The sequence below is a fragment of the Trachemys scripta genome, chromosome 2 (assembly GCF_013100865.1).
Source record: "Trachemys scripta elegans isolate TJP31775 chromosome 2, CAS_Tse_1.0, whole genome shotgun sequence".
Taxonomy (NCBI): Eukaryota; Metazoa; Chordata; order Testudines; family Emydidae; genus Trachemys; species Trachemys scripta.
Genome location: NC_048299.1, coordinates 202,450,281 through 202,475,682, shown reverse-complemented (window position 1 = coordinate 202,475,682; position 25,402 = coordinate 202,450,281). Strand labels below are relative to the sequence as shown.

At 44.5% G+C, this 25,402-nt stretch overlaps 1 protein-coding gene across 2 annotated transcripts in view; it reads left to right on the top strand.

Moving 5' to 3' along the window:
- Window positions 1–25,402, top strand: part of ROCK1 (Rho associated coiled-coil containing protein kinase 1) — a 182,948-nt gene that overhangs the window by 120,387 nt on the left and 37,159 nt on the right. For both annotated transcript variants that reach the window (XM_034762738.1, XM_034762739.1), the window contains exons 18-24: window positions 2,650–2,800; window positions 4,361–4,521; window positions 5,243–5,427; window positions 6,099–6,168; window positions 13,349–13,443; window positions 16,469–16,634; window positions 24,810–24,903. In XM_034762738.1, coding sequence (XP_034618629.1) covers window positions 2,650–2,800; window positions 4,361–4,521; window positions 5,243–5,427; window positions 6,099–6,168; window positions 13,349–13,443; window positions 16,469–16,634; window positions 24,810–24,903 — 922 coding nt within the window. The remainder of the gene's footprint in view (window positions 1–2,649; window positions 2,801–4,360; window positions 4,522–5,242; window positions 5,428–6,098; window positions 6,169–13,348; window positions 13,444–16,468; window positions 16,635–24,809; window positions 24,904–25,402) is intronic.

The window sequence follows — 25,402 nt, the reverse complement described above, 5'->3', positions numbered from 1 at the left end:
AGGGGACAATGCCAAGTGCTAGAACTTCCGCTTCAAGGTGGGAGTCCGGCCAACTGCCGATTGCCTTGCTGTTTCAGTCTTCTTGAGGACTCCTGTATGGTATCATACTGTATCCCCTGGTCCCCAGGATATCAAAGATCAACAATATAGAGCCTCAATCATTGTGCTAGTCCTATATTGGTTGAGACCATTTTGGATGTCCCAGCAGCTTCCCATACATCTTCCTTCCTACCCTAATGTGATATCCCAAATCTCAGTCAGACAATGCATTCAACTGCAATCTTTGCACTTGACAGCCTGGATGTTGACTTGCTGAACAACACTGACAGACGGTGTTCCCTACAGGTTCAGAAAATCCTTACGCAGAGCAGGAAACAATCCGTAAGGTTGACTGACTTCTCCAAATGAGAAAAATTCTCCATTTGGGCAACTCAGAATAATACTGACCCAATGGAGCTACCGATACCAAAGATGTCGTACTGTATCCTGCTCTTGCACATGTGGGACTGATATTTAACTCCCTTGAAGTTAATCTCACTGCAACATTGGCATGTCACACTTTAGTACAGTTGCACTCTGTCTTCTCGCACCCCTACTGTTTAATTTCCTCAAGGTCCTTCATATTTTCTTTCCAGTAAGAGTACCGACTTCCACAGGGGACCTCAGTGTCCTCCTTTCAAAGCTTATAAAGCCTTCTTTTGAACTGCTGTTGGAGTGCTCAGTATATTGCCTTACCATCAGGATGTTTCTTCTTGTGGCCATTACATCAGCAGAGAGAGTTAGCAAGCTCCAAGGTCTTATGGCCAGACCACCTTGCATATCCTTCCACAGGAAGGTGATGAAACCATACCCCAAATTCATAACTAAGGTAGTCTTGGAATTTCACCTGAATCAATCAATTTTCCTGCCAGTCTTCTTCAGGAAGTCGCAATCCTCACAGGGAGAAAAGATGCTCCATCCTCTGGCATCTCCAGAGTTGTGTTCAATTGTCCCAAAAGGAATGAGTCCTTTAGACTCTCTCCCTGCCTCTTTGTGGCCATATATGGCACAGTAAAAAGCCGAGCTATCTTGTCACAGGAAATCCTGAAGTGGCTCAGAATGTATCTCTACCTGCTATCAGCTGGCTGGCGAGCCTTTCCTTCCAAAAGTCAAGGTATGCTCCATCGGGGACAGGCAGTGTCTTCTGCTTGCCTCAGAAACATTGTGGTAAGTAGCCATATTCACGACTGAGGCCTTCCGACTCGGTTGGCAAGCACATCTAAGACGGTACAAGGCAGGTGGTCATCTTCAGAATCTGTGTTGCACATCAACCTCCTAGAATTATGTACAGTCCGCAACATGTGCTGAGACATTCTACCATTAGTCAGACAAAGGACCATAAGAGTAATGATGGACAAGATCGCTTGCATGTTCTATATCAACAGACAAGGGGGAGCAAAGTCCCAATCCCTGTGCTCGGAAGCAGTAAAATTGTGGAACTATTGTATCCAGCACGACATCAACATCTTGGTCTCATACTTACCTGGACACCAGAACACAATGGCGGACTCAATGAGCAAGAGATTCTCACAATATCATGTGTGGGAGTTAGACACAAGAGACCTGCAGCATATATTCAGCTTCTGGGAATTCCTAAGTATAGATATCCTCACCATGCCCAAAACTGCCAAATGTCCCTGGGGGAGGCCTTCCTCATTACACTTTCCCACCCTTTCCCCTGTTGTTCACAGTGCTTCACAAGACACAGGTGGAACGAGCCACAGTCCTTCTCATAGCCCCAATGTGGTCACAACAGATTTGGTACCCTTACCTTGTGTTAATGGCAGTCTGTCCACTAATCATCCTACAGTTCACTCCACACCTCTCTCAAGACACAGGCCAAATCCTCCAACGCAATTTGGTTCCGGGATTTGGAGATGACCTGTTCAAAAGAGGTAAAAAAGATTCTTTTAAGTAGCAGGCATGATAAAACTTATCTTACTTATCTCAATAAATTGAAAAGATTCCAAACTTGGTGCGACACCAAACGTCCTCGCAATGAATGTTCCTTTGTCACTCATTCTAGACTACATTCTAGAATAACTTAAAAGAGCAGGACTGTCCACAAGCTCAGTTTGTGTACGCCTGGCTGCCATCACTGCATTCCACCTCAAGATAGGTCATTCCGTATTTACCTATGCACTAACAAAAAGATTCTTTAAGAGCCTTCAAAATGTGTACCGTCAAATACAAGACCCTACGCCACCTTGGTATCCCAGCCTAGTTTTGCGCTGTCTCACCGGTCCCCCGTTTGAGTCCATTGCAGCCTGCTCCTACATACACCTATCCATAAAAACAGCATGAGAAATGATTGTTACCTTATGAATTCATAGATTGCTGAATAAAACAAGTGTTTTTTCTTCAAAGCCTTATTACCCCCTTCCTCTCTTTCAAGCCTCATTTTTAAACACCTAAAAAAGCATAGTATAGTACACCCTATTAATATTGTGACTTGTGAATAAGGAGAAATGTAAGCCTTTTATTTAATAATAATAAGGAAATGTGGACCTGTTCGATGGCTTGATAAAATACTCCAGATTTTTTTTTTTTTTTTTACAGTTCTGCTTTAATAAAGTATGCTTTTTTTTTTTTTTTGGTCCTGATTTGCAGGAAAAGAATAACTTAGAAATAGATTTAAACTATAAACTCAAAACATTACAACAGCGGCTGGAACAGGAGGTAAATGAGCATAAAGTGACTAAAGCTCGGTTAACTGACAAACATCAATCAATTGAAGAGGCAAAATCAGTTGCAATGTGTGGTATGTATTTCCTTTTAGTTTCAAATAGAATATTGAGCACTAATAAGGTCTGTTTTCCTAATTCCGTTACAATGGCAATGAATTTTTTTAATGCGGTGTTCATAAAACCAGTTTTTAATCCTTGGTGTAGAGAAAATGCATATGCATATCAAAATTTGAAAACATACATAATGTAAAACATAATTTAAAGATCCTAGGCTATTTCCTTAGCTGGTATAAGTCAGCATAGATCTGTTAACATCACTGTACTACAAATATGAAAATCCTGTACTGTTTATATCTTCAAGTTAAGGGAAAATTAGTTACCTATAATTTTGCTGCTTTGAAGTTATCATACATGACTGGTACTCATTCAGCCACTTCCCTTCATAACTTTGAGGCCCATGTTTTTTTAGTGTGTTCTAAGGTTGCCAGGTGTCCGGTTTTCAACTGCTGACTGGGCCACTAAAAGTCTGGTCGGTGGTGCAGCAGGGCTAAGGCAGGCTCCCTGTCTGCCCTGGCTCGATGCAGCTCCCTGAAGTGGCTGGCATGTCCGGCTCCTAGGCACGGGGGGGAGGCATGGAAGCTCCAAGTGCTAGTTCCATAGCAGCCATTGGCCGGGAACCACAGTCAATGGGAGCTGCGGGGGTGGCGCCTCTGCCTGGGCCCTCTGCCTAGGAGCTGGACATGTTGGCTGCTTCTGGGAGTCACCGGAGGTAAGCGCTGCCTGGCCGGAGCCCGGACCCCAAACCTCTCGGCCCCAGCCTGGAACCCTCTCCTGCACCCCAAACCCTTCATTCCCGCTGCCCCCACCCCCCCGAACTGGAGCCTTCACCCTCTCGTGCACCCCTGCCCCAGCCCAGAGCTCCCTCCTGCACCCTGAACCCCTTGTTTCTGGCCCCACCCCGGAGCCCACACCCTCAGTCAAAGCCCTCACCCCCTCTTATAAACCAACCCCCTGCCCCAGCCCAGTGAAAGTGAGTCAGGGTGGGGGAGAGAGCAACAAAGGGAGGAGGGATGTAGTGAGCGGGGGACAGGGCCTCAGAGAAGGGGTGGGGCCTTGGGGCAGGAGCGTGGCAAGGGTGTTCGGTTTTGTGCGATTAGAAAGTTGGCAACCCTAGTGTGTTCACACACGCCTTAGGATGTTTTTTGCTATTCTATCAAAAATTGTATTTAATTCCGTTTCTAAATGGCTATTGTTGGCAGCTCTCTGTTTTTGAGCAACACATGAACTGGCTGGAACATTTTGAGCACTGGTATAATGACAGTTAGTGGAGTGACAAGTAGCTGCCTGTAGTAGGGTCCTAATGCTCTGGAAATCACTATCACTGTGTCTCTGTTGCAACAATACTATAATGATTTTGTTCAATAGTAGACTAGAGATGCATACTCATCTGACTGTAAAGAATTTCAAACACCCGAACCATGGTGTGTGGGGGAGAGAAACCCTGTGCTTAACTCTCAAAGATGGACTATTAGGCGTATTTAAGAAAGGCATGGTCAAGCAAACACATTCTTAGAAGTGCCATATTTGTATTTTTGCATATATACCTTTTTATTGTACTTTTGTTTCCTGTTTAGAAATGGAAAAAAAAGTGAAGGAGGAGAGGGCAGCAAGAGACAGGGCAGAAAATCAAATAGTTCAGATTGAAAAACAATGTTCCATGCTGGACTTTGACCTGAAGCAGTCTCAGCAGAAGCTTGAGCACCTCACTGAGCAAAAGAAGAGGTTTGAGGATGAAGTAAGCAAAACCTGCATTGTTACCTATCATTTTTTCTATGTAAAAGACAAATTAAAGAATGAGTTGCATTAGATATTCTATGATAAGAAATAGAAAACTGAATCTATTTAAGTTAAGATGTTTATGTAGCATAACGTTATTGAATATAACTGTACTAAGAGGTTTCACCTAAATGCTGTGAAGGTTAGTCTGAGTAGGTCAAATGCCATATCTTTTTTTAGACCCTGGATAATATGTATTCCTTTATAAGAGCTATGGATTAATAGTGAACTGATTCCAGGTATGAAGTCCGTGGGTCCTATGCAATATAGTTATGCAGGAAGTACGTTTTGCAGAGATGATGGGTTTCAAAGTGGCTAGCATATTTTCTTCTGCATTATCAAAGCCATCAGTTTATTACTGAAGAATATACTATCTATTCCAGAGGAATCTACCCCCGGAGTCTGTTACAAAAGAAAAAATTAATGGCTGGGAGCAGGGCGGTTCCTGAGGCCGAAATATAGACTAAAATCTATGAGAAACTATTTCCTATGATATTGCACCCAAGTAATATTGGAGGCTGTTTTGAATATTTGTATGCATTATTTCATGAGTAAAATGTAGGAAATAGTGATGTTTGACATAAAATAATGCATATGTGAAACATTATTACTTTTAACAAAATACAGGAAAATATTATTTGGTAAAAATTCTAAATTAAAGTGATTTATTAAATAATTAGGTTAAGAGTCTAACATTTCAACTGGAACAAGAAACAGCTAAGCGACAAATGACACAGAATGAACTGAAAACACAAGCTTTTGAGGCAGACAACTTGAAGGGTTCTGAGAAGCAGCTGAAACAGGAGATCAATACATTGTTGGAAGCGAAGAGATTATTGGAATTTGAGTTGGCTCAACTCACTAAGTAAGTAGGGGCCTGACATAAAATGGAAAATCCTTTCCCCTTCTCCCCTCCCATGTTCATGTATTTTGTCTGTCATCTTTTTCCAGAAACCAAAAATACTTGTTTTTTTTTCCTGAAAATGTGTCTGTATTTATTATATTAGAATATTTTTATTTTGAAATATAAAAAACTTTGCTTGGCTGATACTTCTATGCTCAGGCTTGTCTGGCCTTTCTGGAGCAATTGAAGTGCCTATCCAGCAACCACCATTTGAGATTTAAACTTTGGAGCGTCTGTTGGAGGACCACTGAGCTTCATGACTGGGTACATTTTTTCTCCTTAAAACATTCCTCCTCTCACTTACGATTTTTTTAGCTTGACAGACAGCATTACTTTTCCAACAAGAATATCCTTCCTTTATTGGATCTGTGCCACAATAGACTGCAGGTTGAAGAAAGAAACCAAGCACTTTCGGAGCACTGCTTCCCATCTAAATTATCTGTGGGGGGCTACCATTATGGTAGCGTATATTATATTGTTAAACCAGAATCTTAGAATAGGTGCTTATGATTACCATGTTTACAGGTAATGTGTGAAGGAGAAGGTGGGTGCATATGAAAGAAAAATGCTGAGTTTAAAGGTGCGAGTGTAATGGATGGCTTTTATATGAGGTTTTGTTTTCTCTCCTTAAGGCAGTATAGAGGAAATGAAGGTCAGATGCGGGAACTTCAGGATCAGCTTGAAGCTGAACAGTATTTTTCGGTAGGTTCATGAATAATCTTACAAAAATAAAGGATTGTTTTGTTTAATAACTTCATGACTATGTACCCCAATGCTCAGACATAAATGAGTAACACACAAAATACTACTAAAAATATACAAATAATGCACAAAAATCAAGCTAACATGATAAGATTGTGATGTGTATCATAACTATCATAAATACTGTACTTGGCCTATTGCCATTTTGTTTATATGATTTTGTGGGCATCAAAGTACTGTGTTCCATTTATGTTGCATAAGTAACAACACTTTTTATATGCAAACATTCATATAGCAGTTAACTGCCCCCAAAAACTTCCTAAAAGTGCCTCAGGTGTAAACTAGTTTCAAATTAGTTTGCTCATGATCTAGCAGACTTGATTATAGAGCCCTCCTAATTTGGGTAGATTTATACAAGATTCAGCTAATGCATTTGGCATTGAACTTTAGGATGAATTGAGAGAGAGAGAGAGAGAGAGAAAATTCATAGATTCATACAGTTTAAGGCCAGAAGGGCCCATTAGATCTTCTAGCCTGACTTTTCCTGTATATCACAGGCCATTAAATTTTACCCAGTTACCCGTGTGATGGTGCCCAATAACTTGTTTGGCTAAAAAAGGTCTTCCAGAAAGGCATCTTATCTTGATTTTAAGACATGGAGAGATGGAGAATCAACCCCTTCCCTTGCTAGTTTTTTCAGTGGTTAATCACTCTCACTTTTCAAAATGTATTCCTTATTTCTAATTTGAATTTATCTGGCTTCTGCTTCTACAAATTGTTTCTTCTTATGCCGTTCTCCTCAAGGTTAAAGAGTCCTGTAGTGCCCAGTATTTTCTCCTCATAAAGGTACTTATACACTGTATTCAAGTCACCTTTCAGTGTCTCTCTTTTTTTTTTTTTTAGTCAGGTAAACATATTGAACTTTTTAAATCTCTCAGTGTAAGGCATTTTATCTGGCCTCAAATCATTTTAGAGGGTGTTTTTTTGCACCCTCTCCAATTTTTCAACATTCTTTTTATAATGTGGACAACAGATATATACAGTAGTCCAATATTAGCCTCACCATCTACTAAGGCAATGTTAAATAATACTTAATATCCAATTTATCCAAGTCAGTAAGGTTTATAAACTTTTTTGTTTGCAAAGCCTTAGCATTTGAGGAAATTTTGGCTTAGTCTAGGCATCTGAAGACTCAGTCCAGGCTATAACCTTGTAGGATATTACAGATGGGACAGATAGTGATCCCTATATTTTGGTTGTCTAATACTTTTTGATAAAAATAATTTTGTGATCTTTTTAAGCTTCCATTCTTTGCCATACACCTTTTAAATTTGTCAGGGAGTAAGCCCTTGGGCAAGCCCTTTGTTCCATGAGATTCCATTGAGGTTTAGCTGAGATATATGAAACAGTGATTTTTAACAGTTTATATCTCACTTGCATTTTCCTCAGGACAATTTTGGCACCATGATAAAATAATAACTGAACAGGAACATTTAAAAAATTCACACCCACAGGTGGAGAGCCAGGCAGGGCTTCTGCATCACCTCCAAAACCCAATTTATGGCCCCAATGTCTTATACGTTCCTCTGAGATAATAGCTTGCTGCTGCCAGCAATAATGTAGTTAGTTCTGTAGGCTCACGTGGTAGAAATCTGTGCTACATTGCGGAAGGTAAAGGTTCAGACGCTGATGATGATGCATAAGAGGGGGGGTTGTTCCAGTTGTACATAATAGAATTTGTTTTTATTTAAAAAAAAATATAGGAAATTACATTAAAAACTACATTACATTAAAATGTTATTTAGGTTGCAAAATCAAGCACTCAAAAATCAGGAAGAAGCCAGATTTACAGTTATTCTCTGCAACCTTATTTCTGCCTATTTGTGTATGTGCATTATGACAGTCTTTAATTACGTGATCACATACAGTGTTTTTTTTCCTGTAGGACACCTGCTTCTTTCACTGTACAAGCTGGATGTGTGGGGGGTTGAATTAAGGTTGCATAGACAACTGTAAATGTGGCATTTCTTAACTATTGAGTACTTGACTTTGGAACTTAAATAATTTTTAATATACCTTTTAGTATATAATATTATACCCAGTTTGCTCAAATGACTCTTAATGCCCACAAAACCTCATCCTTTAATATGTGGGTTGCTTGATTCACAATCGGGCCAATCTAACCAAACCATCTTTAAGTTAAATGCTCTTTATCCGATAATTTTCAGAGTGTTGCATTCTGTGGTGTAGGTTAATACCGGTCTACCCATATGTCACAGAAACTGAATAGCCAAACAGTAAAGAACTGCACTGGAGCCCCAGATTCCACCTTCCCTATCTCTTTTTTTTACTATTAATCAGTACTTTTCTTTCATTGAGTGTATTTATTGCACTTGATTTACAATCCTTGCATTTTGGCTAGAAAGAAAATAACCTTTTAACATACAATTATATTATTCACTGGGTGTGTTTTGGCACTGTCCTACTATAGCTTTATGTTGCTGCAGCCCAAGTCTAATCTAAGTAGAGACAGCTTTTCAAAACCATGAATTCTTTAAGTGTTTGTCAGGGTGGATCCCTCTCTAGATGCTTATGTCTCTCAAGCCTGCAAGACTGGATTTTTTTGATTAGTCATGTTTGTTGGGGCTCTGTATGTGCCCTGTGCCTCCTCATGCTCCTACATGAGGTAAGGAGTGGGGTGGATGGGGCAGCCTTAATCCTTCCTCACGTCCGTCTCACTGCTCATGCCAGTGATACAGAACCTAGCTGATGTCTGACCCACTAGACCTTAATTTGAACTGAACTTCTCAATGTTATTCTGAAACTCTTCTGAGCAACCTCTGTTCTTTTCATTTAGTACTTTTCATTTCATTCATTTTCATTTAGTTGCCTTGTACTAGAGCAGACTGACTTTAGAAATGTCAGACTCTCAATCTGTAGACTTCAAAGTCTGTCCATCCTGCAGTGGACTAATTCTACAGAAAGACTGGCTCGGCAGATACCTATTCTACTTTGGAGAGTTCTGTAACTGAAGCAGGTTCTTGGTCTCAGCCTCCTTCTTTGTGAGGACTGGGAAGTCATGAGAAGCAAGACTGATGCGCCATTTTCATGAAAGTGGCATTGGATCCAGATGTACGGAGTTTGAAGACCCTTCTAGTGGTCTCTACATCGTATCAGGTGAACTGATGACTCCAAAGACCTCCTCAGAGGAAACAGCATTGAAGCCAGATCCGATGTCAGCACTGGTATTGGCCTTGGTGCTGAATGCACCAACAGCCCCAATGTTTAAGTCAGCATCTCAGAGGTTGAAGCAAAGTGCTGAAAGGGGGTCACTCTGAACAATGGAGCAGGAGCTCAAAAAGGATATCTGTGTCTTCTTGTAAAGAAAGGGACAGAAAGACATCGGAAGATAGTTCAGTCAAGTCCAGCATTGCTTTGAGGATCAATGGAAAGGAGCAGATTGTGATGCAGCAGACTCTATCTGTGTGGAAGTGTCCCCATCTATGTTGACTCCAGCACCAGCAGGGCAGACTAGGAGTGCACTGGAGTCACAGTTGGCACCAAGATATGTATTGACACTGATACAGACCTTGACACCAACATCACCTTACCAGTCAGCACCACCTGTGGAAGAGATGTACCCCTCTTCCACCATTCCCAGGCACAACTTTCTGCTGGTAGCCAGCAGAGATCTGTCTCCACTAAAGTCCACAAGTTGTGCCACTAGTAGATCCAAGGACCTGTACAGACCTCAACTACTGGTCCACCAGGATTGTCATTGGTCCAGCCAGCAATCCGACAGTCACCCATATGTGTATGGGATGCCACTGTGGCTATTGGAGCCTACCTTCCCCAGTCTCTAGGAGCTTGTCCCTACAGTGGTAGAAGACATGGAAGTCTCTCTCTCTAGCAGCTTTCCTAATAAGACCTCAGTCACTAGAATATAGAGAGGAGCGAGATCCAGAGGGCCAGCAGTCCCCGTCACCTCTTAAGAAATTCTCCTCACTGTCCCTGGGTGCTAGATTCAAGTCTCCCTGCAGGAGGATTGGGATATTCTGCAGGGAGACTTGAATGACCTTGTAAATTGGAGTAACAGAAATAGGATGAAATTTAATAGTGAAAAGTGTAAGGTGATGCATTTAGGGATGACTAACAACAATTTTAGTTACAAGCTGGGGACGCATCAGTTAGAAATAACAGAGGAGGAGAAAGACCTCGGAGTCCTAGTAGACCGCAGGATGACTATGAGTCGACAATGTGACGTGGCGGTGAAAAAAGCCAATGCGGTCTTGGGATGCATTAGGCGAGGTATATCTAGTAGGGATAAGGAGGTGCTGCTTCCGTTGTACAAGGCACTGGTGAGACCTCATTTGGAGTATTGTGTGCAGTTTTGGTCTCCCATGTTTAAAAAAGATGAACTCAAACTGGAACGGGTACAGAGAAGGGCAACTAGGATGATCAGAGGAATGGAAAACCTGTCGTATGAAAGGAGACTCGAGGAGCTCGGGTTGTTTAGCCTAACCAAAAGAAGGCTGAGGGGGGATATGATTGCTCTCTTTAAATATATCAGAGGAATAAATACCAGGGAGGGAGAGGAATTATTTCAGCTCAGTACTAATGTGGACACGAGAACGAATGGATATAAACTGGCCGTGGGGAAGTTTAGGCTTGAAATTAGACGAAGGTTTCTGACCGTCAGAGGGGTGAAATATCGGAACAGCCTTCCGAGGGAAACGGTGGGGACGAAGGACCTGTCTGGCTTTAAGATTAAGCTAGATAAGTTTATGGAGGGAATGGTTTAATGGGATAACATGATTTTAGTCAAATGAACAGCATGCCATCGCTGGTAAATAGTATCAATGGCCAATGAGGGTCTGGCTGGAGAATCTTGCCTACATGCTTGTGGTTCTACTGATCGCCATATTTGGAGTCGGGAAGGAATTTTCCTCCAGGGTAGATTAGCAGAGGCTCTGGAGGTTTTTCGCCTTCCTCCGCAGCATGGGGTAGGGGACACTAGCTGGAGGATTCTCTGCTACTTGAAGTCTCTAAACCACAGGATTTGGGGACTTCAACAGCAGAGTCAAGGTAAAGGGGTTGGGAGGGCTTTGTGGCCTGCATCATGCGGGAGGTCAGACTAGGTGATCATAATGGTCCCTTCTGACCTTAAAGTCTATGAGTCTGAGTCTAGATAATTTCAAGGCAATTAAGGACCTCTTTGTGCAGACTGCAGACACCTTGAAGATTTGAGACTTCAGTCATCCCTGAAAAATTCCACAAGCTATTTGACATTTTGTCAGCCACTGGCCCTGTCAGGATTGATCTCCCCATAAACAAGGCCCTGTTAGAAAGATTCTGGCCTACAAGCAGGATTAGCCTTTAACTCTTTTAAAGTCCACCTGGCAGTGATATCAGGGTGCCATGCACCAATACAGTCACATTCAGTCTTTTTACACCCTGTGGTGTTCAGATTCTTCAAGGCTTTCTTCATATTTGCCATCAGGTTAGAGAACTGCCCTCAGACTAGAAACATCCTCCTCTTACATCTCATAGAACCTGTATCTGAGCCATTATTGCAATGCTTGGTATGCCACCTCACCAACATGGCTTTTCTCATAGCCATCAAGTCAGCTTGGTGAGTCAGTGAACTTCAGGCCCTGATGGCTGAACTGCTGTTTATAGCCTTCCATAGGGACATGTTGATGAAATGGCGCCCTAAATGGGGTTTGAGAATTCCATCTGAACCAGTCTGTTACCATATGAGTCTTTTGCCTCAAGCCATCCTCATCGCCTGGAGAAAAGAAGCTTCATATGCTGGATGCTTTCAAGGTCCTGCTTTATTACTGGGATGGGACCAAGCCCTTCCGACTTTTTCTTCCTGCCTCTTTGTGGCCTTATCTGCTGCATCAGAAAGGCCAAACCATCACATCCCAGAGAACCTCAGTGTTTCACACAATGTATTTCCAACTACTATCAGTTGGTGAGCCTCTCCCTTTGAACATCAAAGCATACTCCACCCAGGTGCTGGCAATGTCTTTGGCCTGCTTCAGAAATATACTAATCTCTGAGACCTGTAAGGCAACCACGTGGATCAGTTCACTAACTCTTGTTAAATATTAGGCACTTGGCATGCCAGGGCAGATGCCAAGTTTGGAAGAGCAGTAGTACTGTAATCTCTGTTTGTCTGATACAGTTGACGCGCCTCACTCTCATCATCCAGCAAGGATGCTGCTTGCCAGTCTTTTTGGGTCCTAGTAGATCAAAGTCTTTCAACCTTTCCACAAGGATTGGTGTCCACCCTGTCCCTTGGACAGAGGGTCCTGTCTGTTTACTGGATCTGAAAAAAAGCCCTGTGTTTAAACACAGACCTTTCTGTGTCTGAAAGTCTCTGGACGGGTATATGCAAGCCTCCCCAGGGTGTGGTACCTCTGGAGGTGTTTACAACCTGAGTGACTCACTTAATAACCCCCACTGTTTTTGATTCCAGGAGTTGCAGTAACTCTCCCCCTGGAGTTGCATAGAAAGCAATGCATAAACCATCCATACAATACAATTAATACAAAGTGGTCCCCAAAGATAATGCAGTATCTATCATAATACCCACAATCATAATACCCATTACTTTGTAAACATTTGTTTAACTAAACTTCACTGTAATTTTATCATACATATCATGAGTTGTGTAACATTTTACTAATGGGAAGACCAGGAGTACAGTGTTTTTACCCTGATTCTTTCCTCAGTTTCATGAACTCATGTAATTAAACGAAGGAATATTAATCAGTATGATCTGAATTCGTAGCCATATTTTTTCAGAGTAAAATGTTTCTTTTAAGCTTAGAGGATTATTACTGTTTTTAATATTTTTATTACCCTGGTACCTAGGAGTCCCAGTCATGGACCAGGACTCCATTGTATTATGCCATGTACAAACAGAACAAAACTATAGTCTCTGCTCCCAAGAGCTTGCCATCTAAGTATAAAACAAGAAACAACAGATGGATACAGACAGACCGGGGAGTACAAGAAAACAATGAGACAATATTATTAATCAGCGTGATCAGAAGTGATATCAGTGTACCAGCTGTCTAACCGTTGTGAAATTTTTTTATAGGAATCACAGCAAAGGAGAGTTTTAAGGAAGGATTTGAATTATGATTTCTTTCTAATACTTCCCTTACAGACACTTTACAAAACTCAGGTTAAGGAGCTTAAAGAAGAAATTGAGGAGAAGAATAAAGAAACTCAAAGAAAAATACAGGAATTGCAAAATGAAAAGTATGTCCATTTTATATTTTCAAGCAGAAATATGTTTACCTTATACAGTAGTGTAGTATCAATCTTGAAGCCCTGAATCCAGGATAAAAAAACTTTTTTTCCTTGCAGTAATGCTGAAAAATGACTACTTATAAAAAGAACAGGAGTACTTGTGGCACCTTTGAGACTAACAAATTTATTAGAGCATAAGCTTTCGTGGACTACAGCCCACTTCTTCGGATGCATACAGAGTGGAATAAATATTGAGGAGATATATATACACACATACAGAGAGCATAAACAGGTGGGAGTTGTCTTACCAACTCTGAGAGGCCAATTAAGTAAGAGGAGGGAAAAAAAAAAACTTTTGAAGTGATAATCAAGATAGCCCAGTACAGACAGTTTGACAACTCCCACCTGTTTATGCTCTCTGTATGTGTGTATATATATCTCCTCAATATTTATTCCACTCTGTATGCATCCGAAGAAGTGGGCTGTAGTCCACGAAAGCTTATGCTTTAATAAATTTGTTAGTCTCTAAGGTGCCACAAGTTCTCCTGTTCTTTTTGCGGATACGGATAACACGGCTGCTACTCTGAAACCTGTACTTATAAAAAGTATAACAGGTCTTGTAATATGGTGAATATATAGGATGTTACTTATATTGATGGATGATTAAGAATGGAGTCAGGGTTTATGTTTATTTTCTTGGACTAGGTTTGGGGTTTTTGAAGAGAGAGATTATTCATCCTGAGAGTTTAGAAATGTCTGACATTTTGAAAAAATTGTTTATTTTGTTGTATTCATAATTTTATTTGTAAGACTCACGCCCCGCCTCCAAAAATGTTGTTAGCCTGGTAATTGCATGTCGTTTTTGAGCCAATAGACGGCTTTCAGACAAAGAATTTTAATGAAGATAATACTCATTTGAAAGTTGATTTTAAATGTGTAGATCTAACTACAACCAAACCAATTAAGTTTGTCCAATTTTGTGGACAGTTTCAAATAATTAAAGAATATACAGTTTACAGTATTTCAAAATTTATGAAAGACTATTACTTAAAACTGTTTCCCATTCAGTAATTTGTTCTTCTAGGTATGCAGAATTAGGCCTGTCCATTTCATAATTTTTATTCAAAAAGTGGTGGTTTTGCCCCTGTCTGTAGTACAGAACTTGTGGTACTTGACAAGCATGGTCATTGGTCTGCATCAGTATTGCAGACAAGTCTTAAGAGTAAATGAGAGCATGTTAAAAACAATGTTCACTGTGGATTTGGGAAGAAGGAAAGGAAGGAGAGAGAAGTCACCATGTTGTTAAATATGATACAAGGAGAGACTATCAGCCAATCACAGCCCTGAGCAAGAAAATGTAGGAGAGTCTCAATTCCCCAAGTTGGGAGAAGGGAAGAGACACTCCCTTTAGCCCTTTTGGTGTTTCCTCTCTCCCTTTCCCATTCCCATTTATTTTTTGTTGTCTTATGGGGCTTTTTATTCCCACACCCCTTCAGCATAATATATGTTGTATACATTTTTAATTAGATCTATACATGAGCTATTCCAAACTGATTCTGTCTAATTGTTGCCTGTCTACGCTAGGGGCTCTCTGTCCTACCTTCCCTTAACATGAGAAATCCTTGTACTGTGCCAGCTGTGGGTCCGCTCCCTAACTCCACTGGCCATTGGCAACACAAAAACTGCTCTCTAGGCCCTACAGGCCTCACTATCACTCTCTAGGTTACCGATTGGCACACCCTCAGCCCTTGAACTCTCCAAATGTCTCCCTGAAGTATCCAGCCCCTTGTCTGCTGGGCACTCTCACAGTTTCCACAGATTCACTGTTTCCAAAGAAGTAGTACACCCTAGCTTACAAGTTCCATCTTGGATCACTGCTCAGCACTTAGATATATTTACAGTGAAATCAAGAATAAGTTTATTTAACAAAGCCTAGAGATTCAAGTAATAGCAATTAGAAGTATTGGAAACAAAATAGTTACATATAAAATAAATTCATAACACACATTCAAGAGCCTAGACTTAAAACATTAGCGTATCGCCTTAATTTTAGAGTATTGCTCACCCAAAATCCTAGCAGTGCTTTACAGCCAGGCTGGCTGTGATGCACCTACCTTTCATGAGACACGCATGCTATCAATTTGCCTTCTAGATGAAGGATTCAATGTATTCATTTGCACCCCAAGGTATACTAGACAAATATTCTGTCTTTATTCATAAAGAGGACACCCCTCATCCTGTTCATTGCTTCCTGTAGATTTCCTTTCCATTCATACTTGGTCCATGCGTATAGTAGACATATAATAAACAAATGGCCAGGCATGGAGATTGGTGTCAGTTACCTCCTACCTGAAAGGAACATCTTCATGGTGTGTCACCTCCTGGTGACCTGCCATAACTCCAAGACCTTAACAACATAATTTTTAGTGTACTACATGTACATACATTTCGCAGTGATTATGGCAACCAATGGGCTTCTAGCTCTTGGGAGAGGTTTTGCATGCCACTCTTCGGTGAACTATTATGCATATATCTGATTCAGGGGATCCCTGTAAAATCATATGCACCCACTGTGCCCTCTACCAGTTGGCACCAAAGGGACCCTAGTTTACAGGGGTCAACTGTGTTTTAACTTCCCAGAATGGCTGCATTTGTAGTGCAGGTGGATCTTAGACACAACATTGTTGCAAAAAATTGTGCTACACAAACAGTATAGAGCATGATATCTAAGCAGCCTTTAACTTCATTAACTGTGAATGCTAGACATGTAACAACTGTTGTGATAACCGTGGCTGAAAAAGATTTCAAACATATCATCAAGTGCTAGTATGGACAGGACCTATGTCTTTTTTGTAGTGCATTACATAGGTGTCATCTACCTTTTTAATGTAGAGCTAGTTGCTTCCCTCGATCCTTTAAAGGCAATATTTTTAAAAAATGATGCACTGAAAAGTACAGTCTGGGCTCGTTTGTTCTCCCTGCAAATGTTAAGTATTTTCCCTAGGAAACATAAGATCTTAACGTTCTGTTATAGAGAAACTCTTGCTGCGCAGTTGGATCTGGCTGAAACCAAAGCTGAATCAGAGCAGTTGGCCCGAGGTCTCCTGGAAGAACAGTATTTTGAATTGACTCAGGAGAGCAAGAAAGCAGCGTCAAGAAATAGACAAGAAATTACTGATAAGGACAACATTGTAAGCCAGGTAAGTTGTTGTTATTTAAACGTATAAAAAATGGCTTAATTGTAAAAAAAAAAAAAAACCAACAAACATTAAAACTATAATTAAAAGTGTGTGTGTGTGTGTGTGTATGTGTATGTATAATATACACACCTCTACCCCGCTATAACGCGACCCGAAATAACACGAATTCGGGTATAACGCGGTAAAGCAGCTCTCCGGGGTGGGAGGGCTGCACGTTCCAGCGGATCAAAGCAAGTTCGATATAACGTGGTTTCACCTATAAAGCGGTAAGATTTTTTTTTTAGCTCCCGAGGACAGCATTATATTGGGGTAGAGGTGTATATATAAATTTAGAGACAGGTCTTTAAAGTCCAGCACCTTTGTGCGTGCAAATTGAGGCAATTTTGCATCTGCAGTTATTTGTGCACTTACTCAGATATCTAAGTGGTAGCAATTATCTGATCTGAGGGCACATTCAGGTACTTAGACATTTATTTGATAGATTACATTATTTGAGCTCCCAAATAAATGTGGACACAAAAAGAGAGTCTGGATTGAGGCCAAGTTGAAAATCAAGCACAATATCTTTCAGTCTGTCCACCATTCCTCACTATCTTTTTTTTTAAAAAATAATCAGTTCTTCTTCGAGTGCTTGCTCATATCCATTCCATTAGGTGTGTGCGCGCCGCGTGCACGATCGTCGGAAGATTTTCTACCCTAGCAACACCGGCGGGTCGGCTGTGGAGCCCCCTAGAGTGGCGCCTTCATGGCGCTGAATATATACCCCAGCCGACCCGGCGCCCCCTCAGTTCCTTCTTACCGCCCCTGACGGTCGTTGGAACTGTGGAGCGCGGCATAGCTGTTCTCCACTCTCCCTAGCTTACTTAGTTATTCGCAGTTGTAGTTATAGTTATAGTTCTTGTGTTTATAGTTGTTATAGTAGTCCAGGGGATTAAGGGGGTCGTCTCCCCCTTTCTCCCCCGGCCGCGGGCCCGGGCTCATGCCCAACGCTCCCGGCTTCAAGCAGTGCGCCTCCTGCGCTAAGCCTATGCCCACGAGCGACCCGCACGATTCCTGTCTGAAGTGCCTGGGAGAGTCCCATCAAACAGATAAGTGCAAGATCTGTAAGGCCTTCAGACCAAGGACCAAGAAAGAGCGGGACTTTCGGCTCCGGCAACTCCTGATGGAGGCGGCACTTAGTCCGGACACTCCCTCTACAAGCCAGGCCCCGGCACCTAGCGCCTTGGTGTGCAGTGCCCCGGCAGCACCGGCCATGCCGACCACGCGAGTGGTGTCGGACAAGCCTCCCCGGCACCGGACCTCGTCGGCACCGCAAGCACAGCAAGTGCCTCGACGCCGGTCATTATCCCTGGGGCATAAAAAAGCCCATAAGACGGGGGCCTCCGTGCCGAAGACGCCGGCTCCCCCAGTGCCGGGGGTAGAGCCGAGCCCGCCGGTGGAGCACCGAAAACAGGTGCCTCCAGCACTGTCGACTCCAGCGCCGAGGCCGTTGAGTCTGGTGCAGATAGCGTCTCCACCGAGACCGGCGGTGATACAACTCCCGTCGACTCCAGAGACCTTTGCGGCGGCGAGAGACTTGATAGCTCTCACGGAGCCGGCACCGCCTCAACCACCGGCACCGACGGCACCGTTGACTCGCCCGGTCCAGTCGAGGGGGAAACCTGCCCTGATGCGCCCTCCATCGCAAGGGCTGGAACCTCGGCACCGGTCCAGGTCCCGAAGCAGGTCCCCACGCCGCTCGCAGTCCCGGCGCCGAATATCACCTCGGCACCGGTCGTACTCGTGGCCAAGATCTTCGTCGCGGCACCGCTCTACGTCTCGGCACCGCTATGATCGTCGGCACCGATCAACGTCGAGACGTAGTTCTCGGCACCGCTACGGTCGACGCTCGACGTCGAGAGGCCGCTCCCGGCACCGGGCATACTCCAGGTCCTCGTCGAGGTCCAGATCCGGCTCCCGGCACCGACGAGGTCATCGGCACCGATCGCGGTCCCGGCACCGTTCGCCGGCACCGCGTAGAGATAGATCATCTCCGGACCGGCACCGTGCGGCACCGCAGCCGACGGGAATCGTTTCGTCTCTCTCGGCACCGCCATGGCCATCAAGATCGGTGTCTCGCTCCTCGGAAGACCTGTCGAGATCGGCATACCCCCCTCAAGGGCAAGCCGAGGAACGGGACTTGGGCCATTGGCAGGAGATGACAGAGGACCATTCTCATGGCCCATCTCACTGGTCGTTTTGGACCCCGTGGGCGTACCACCAGGAGCAAGGGGCTCCAATACCCTCGACCTCTCGCTCGGGTCACTCCGTTAGAAGGGCCCCGGAGTCCACCATCTCTCGGCCTCCGCCAGGGGGCATGGAGGCTTCCGTGTCCACGCCACCCGACGCCATGGACCCAAGCACAGGTGATGCTCCGGCCCAGGAGCAGGGGGACCAGGACCCTCCCTTGGATCCTGTACCACCGGAGGCATCTTCCTCTTCCTCTCCGGATGAGGCAGTGGCGGGCACATCATGTACAGGTCCACCTCTGATAGATCTTCGGGCTCACCAGGATCTCCTGCGTAGGTTGGCCCGTAATATGGACCTGCAGGCGGAGGAGATAGTGGAAGTGCAGGACCCTATTGTAAACATCCTCGGAGCGGATGCCCCTTCAAGGGTGGCGTTACCCCTGATCCGCACGATACAGGCCAATGCAGCTACGATATGGCAAACGCCTGCCTCTATCCCACCCACAGCGAGAGGGGTGGAAAGGAAATACTTTGTCCCGTCTAAAGACTACGGGTACTTGTATACCCACCCCCAACCGTGTTCACTGGTGGTGGCATCAGTGAACGCAAGAGAGCGCCACGGTCAGCAGGCTGCAGCGCCTAAATCAAAGGAGGCTAAGCGACTCGATTTGTTTGGCCGTAAAGTTTACTCAGCCGGAGGGCTGCAACTTAGAGCGGCGAACCAGCAGGCGCTCCTGAGCCGCTACAACTTTAACTCCTGGAACTCTATGGGGAAGTTTAAGGAGTTGGTTCCCCAAGAGTCCAGGGAGGAGTTTGGAGCCATGGTAGAGGAGGGTAAGAAGGTGGCTCGGACCTCCTTGCAGGCCTCCTTGGACATAGCGGACTCGGCTGCGAGGACCCTGGCTTCGGGTATCGCTATGCGGAGGATCTCCTGGCTTCAGGTTTCGGGTTTGCCTCCGGAGCTGCAGCAAACCCTACAGGATCTGCCCTTTGAGGGACATGGATTGTTCTCGGACAAGACGGACTCTCGCCTGCAGAGCCTCAAGGACTCGAGAACAATCAAGCGCTTCCTGGGGATGCATGTTGCGGGCCCTCAGCGCAGACCATTTAGGCCGCAGCCTCAGCGCTTCTACCCACCCCCCGCCTCGTCAGAGACAGGACTCGGCCCGGAGGCGAGGGCGAGGTGGTAGAAGAAGGTGGACCGGCCCTCAACCCGGCCAGAACCAGGGGCCACCTAGACCACCTTCAGGCCCCAGGCAGAACTTTTGAAGGTGCGGTCGAGGACGGCGCCCCAGTCATCCCCCAGGATCCAGCCCCCTACTTTCGGGATCGCCTCTCCCACTTCCACCGTGCCTGGTCCCTTATAACTTCGGACCGTTGGGTCCTCTGCACGGTGGAGAGGGGATACGCTATCCAGTTTTCTTCTATCCCCCCCTCCCACCCGCCTTCCCCGTCCCTCTTCAGGGACCCTTCTCACGAGCAACTTCTTATACAGGAGGTTTCTACGCTCCTGGCCTTGGGGGCCATAGAGGAGGTTCCGATAGAGTTAAGGGGCAGGGGATTTTATTCCCGTTACTTCCTGATCCCCAAGTCCAAAGGAGGTCTGCGGCCCATCTTGGACTTGCGCGGACTCAACAAATTCGTAGTAAAGTTGAAGTTCCGCATGGTCCCTTTGGGGGCCATTATCCCTTCCCTCGATCCTGGAGACTGGTTCGCCGCCCTCGACATGAAAGACGCATACTTTCACATCACAATTTACCCACCTCACAGACGCTTCCTGCAATTCGTGGTAAACACGGTGCACTACCAATTTGCAGTCCTTCCCTTCAGCCTATCCTCGGCCCCAAGAGTGTTCACGAAATGTATGGCTGTCGTGGCAGCGTACCTTCGTCGACAAGGGATACAGGTGTTCCCGTACCTAGACGACTGGCTGGTACGCGGTCGCACCAAGGAGCAAGTTCAAGCTCACGTCCACATAATAGTGCACACATTCAACGAGTTGGGCATCCTACTCAACAAGGACAAATCCACTCTAGAACCTACCCAGAGAATAGAATTCATCGGCGCAGTTCTAGACTCCAGACGTGCACAAGCCATCCTGCCAGACAACCGCTTTGGCACCATCAAGAACCTCATTCAAGGGCTCAAGGCCTTCCCAACTACCACGGTGAGGTCGTGCCTCACCCTGCTGGGTCACATGGCTTCCTGCACGTACGTAACCAGGCATGCCAGACTTCGGCTTCGCCCACTTCAAACCTGGGTATCATCAATATACCGCCCACATCGGGACAGCCTGAACATGGTGGTCACGGTCCCGAACTCGGTCCTGACCTCCCTCACCTGGTGGCTAGATCACAATGTGGTCTGCGAGGGGATGCCTTTTCACACCCCACAACCCTCTCTGCACCTGGTCACAGACGCTTCATCTCTGGGTTGGGGCGCCCATCTCAACGAACACCATACCCAGGGCCTGTGGACTACACCCCAGTTAGCCCTACACATCAATGTTCGGGAACTGATGGCGGTACGCCTGGCGTGCCAGGCATTTCTCAATCTCCTACGTGGCCGTTGTGTGTTAGTTCTCATCGACAACACCACGGCCATGTTTTACATCAACAAGCAAGGAGGAGCACGTTCCTCAATTCTATGCCAAGAGGCCATTCGCCTGTGGGACTTCTGCATCGCCCACTCAATCCATCTCACGGCATCGTTCCTCCCTGGAGTCCAGAACACTCTGGCGGACCGACTCAGCAGGTCCTTCCGGACGCACGAGTGGTCTATCCGTCCGGACATCATACATTCCATCTTCCAGAAGTGGGGGTTTCCCCAGATAGACCTGTTTGCATCTCGAGACAACAGGAAGTGCCACGTGTTCTGCTCCCTACAAGGTCGAGCTCCGGGCTCCCTCTCGGATGCGTTTCTCCTTCCCTGGAAAGACCACTTGTTTTATGCCTTCCCTCCGTTTCCTCTGGTCCACAAGGTACTGCTCAAATTGCGCAGAGACCAGGCACAGGTAATCCTGATCGCTCCAGTGTGGCCGAGACAACATTGGTACACCACACTGTTGGAACTCTCGGTTCAGACACCGATCCCGCTTCCATTATGTCCGGATCTCATATCTCAGGACCACGGCCGGCTGCGTCACCCCGACCTGCAATCACTCCACCTCACAGCGTGGCTGCTCCATGGTTCACCCAGGCAGAGCAGCAATGCTCGCACTCTGTCCAACAGATTCTGCTGAGCAGTAGGAAGCCCTCAACACGCACCACGTACCTGACCAAGTGGAAGCGGTTCTCCTGTTGGTGCGAACAACGAGCCACGTTCCCGTTGCAGGCACCCATTCCTCTCATTTTGGAATATCTCCTCTCCTTAAAACAGCAGGGGTTGGCGATATCTTCAATTAGAGTTCACCTGGCCGCTATATCGGCCTTTCATCCAGGGGAACTCGCGTCCTCGGTATTCTCTAACCCGATGGTCGTTAGATTCCTCAAGGGCTTAGACCGGATGTACCCACAACTACGTCGGCCCGTCCCGACGTGGGACCTCAACCTGGTTCTCTCCAAGCTCACAGGTCCTCCATTCGAGCCACTGGCCACCTGTTCACTTCTGTACCTATCCTGGAAGACAGCCTTCCTCGTAGCCATCACCTCAGCAAGGCGCGTTTCTGAACTCAGGGCGCTTACCTCTGAGCCCCCTTACACAGTTTTCCATAAGGATAAAGTGCAGCTTCGTCCACATCCTGCCTTTCTCCCTAAGGTGGTTTCTCCTTTTCATATCAACCAGGACATATTTCTCCCGGTCTTTCATCCTAAACCACATGCCACTCGCCAGGATCAACGTTTGCATTCCCTGGACGTACGAAGGGCCCTGGCCTTCTATATTGACCGCACAAAGCACTTTAGAAAGACGACGCAACTCTTCGTTGCAGTAGCCGACCGAATGAAAGGCTCACCGGTCTCCTCACAACACCTATCCTCCTGGATTACGTCTTGCATCCGGACTTGCTATGACCTGGCAGGTGTCTCAGCACCGCACCTCACCGCTCACTCCACGAGGACCCAAGCTTCCTCGACTGCTTTCCTGGCACATGTTCCGATCCAGGACATTTGTAGAGCGGCGGTTTGGTCATCAGTCCACACGTTTACAGCTCACCATGCACTAGTGCAGCAGTCCAGGGACGATGCTGCATTCGGGTCAGCAGTTTTGCACACAGCAATGTCTCACTCCGACCCCACCACCTAAGTTGGGCTTGGGAGTCACCTAATGGAATGGATATGAGCAAGCACTCGAAGAAGAAAAGACGGTTACTCACCGTTGTAACTGTTGTTCTTCGAGATGTGTTGCTCATATCCATTCCAAACCCGCCCCCCGTCCCCACTGTCGGAGTAGCCGGCAAGAAGGAACTGAGGGGGCGCCGGGTCGGCTGGGGTATATATTCAGCGCCATGAAGGCGCCACTCTAGGGGGCTCCACAGCCGACCCGCCGGTGTTGCTAGGGTAGAAAATCTTCCGACGATCGTGCACGCGCCGCGCACACACCTAATGGAATGGATATGAGCAACACATCTCGAAGAACAACAGTTACAACGGTGAGTAACTGTCTTTTTCTTTAATAGTGTACTCAGGGATCTGACTACATAATCACTTTCCTCATTCAGAAAGCATTTGAAAGATGCTGGGTTTTTTTCCAGGCAAATATTTTTAAATCAAAATATACAAGCTGGGAAGTCTCAACTTCAGAGAGCAACCATTTAATTTTTGCATTACATTTACAGTAATGTGTTAACCAAGAGTTTTTACTCACAAACCCTATTAATTTGCAGAGTAATATTTCTATTTTATAATACTTTTAAACTGTGTTCTTCCACTTTGGCCTCCTGCATGCAGAGGCACTCAGATACTGCCTAACATAAGTCCGCAGTAAAACTTTGCACATGATGACCAAAATGCATTGTTTTTCTTGCATGCTATTATGCGCTTTACATCCCCACATTAAATTATTTATTTTAGTAATAAGTAACATTTGTTGCAGTAATGTTACATGTGCAATAGCCACATGAAATAATCTTTCACTTTCCAGAATGCCCTATTTTCATTTGAGACTATTTTAAATAACTGCATCGATGTGGAATCTAATTTATGGGTAGGGACTTCCTACCCATAAATTGTCAACTTCAGATATTGTTGTTTACATAACTCAACACACAGTCATTCAGTATATTTCTGTAGGTTTCAAACAAAACTTGCTTACTGAATGCAACTGTATTCTTTCTGTCTTTTAATATGTTTGTATAGCATCCAGCAAAATGATCCTGATGGGGAGCTAATATAGGCAAATGATATTAATTTCCCCCTACAGTTCATTTCACAAATCCTGTGAGCACCATTTGACAAAAAGCAAATCTTTTCTTTTTACTCATATGTGCCTGTCTCTTTTCCATGATATATAACACTACTCAAATGTAAATTCCATGGATGGAGAGTGATATTAAATAATTATGGAAAGCCTGAAATCTTGGAATTTCGTAACTAGCAACTGATTCTCTGGATTCAATTGTAGGTAGCTACGTGTTATCGTTTACACAGAAGTTCCTTAAAATTTACTGAAAGCTTACACTGAAGTTCTGCTTAATTCCTTAAATTCAGTTGGTTATTATTTATTGCTCACTGAAAATGTGCTCAACACTGCGTGGATCATAAAAATAGATCTAGTCCTTTTCTTAGAGAGAGTTTTTATACTCGGTATCTTTGTGAAAGAAAGGGATCAGAAGTAAAATATCTAAAATTTTATGTACAGTTTTGAAGTATGAACAGATGAGTAAGTATGTAATCTAAGAATGGTAATTCTGTGTGGAATACTATTATTGATATAAGATTAAATGCAGTTTTGAATATGAGTAGGATGTATAGCAAATGCTTTGTTTTAAAATTTGTTTGTTTTCATTTAGCTGGAAGAAACAAATAAAACATTAACCACTGATGTTGAGTCTCTAACAAAAGAAAATGCAGAGCTCATGGAAAAAAATAAGAAACAGGAGGAAGGTATGGCATGTTTTGAGTTTTAAATTGTTATGATGATGCAGAACTGATTACAGAGAAATGTGTGTTTGCTGTTGCAGACTTGAAAACCAGTTTTGGCACTTTTTTCCTTCAGTATTAAGGACCTTATAATCTTTTGCATGCTGTCAGCATGAAATTAATTACTTCCTCCCTCCCGTGTGATGGGGGACATGTGATCCCTTTTCTGCTCCTAGAGATTTCAGGTGGATGCAGCTGTTCAGGGAGCCTGTACTGCCATGAGGATGAGAGAAGGCTGTGGGGAGCCTGGAGCTAGTGAAAAGTTATCATGCTTGCCTGAATATGCTTGTTTTGTGGGCCAAATCCCCAGCCCATTTCATTTGTGCAGAGAGAGATTGCAAATCCCACCCTCTCATGTAAAGAATAATTTATGATTACAAAGTATACATAATAATAATAAGCTTAGTGCATTTAGCTTAATATTATATCAGAATTTGTTGCTAAACATGATCTGAGGAAAGAA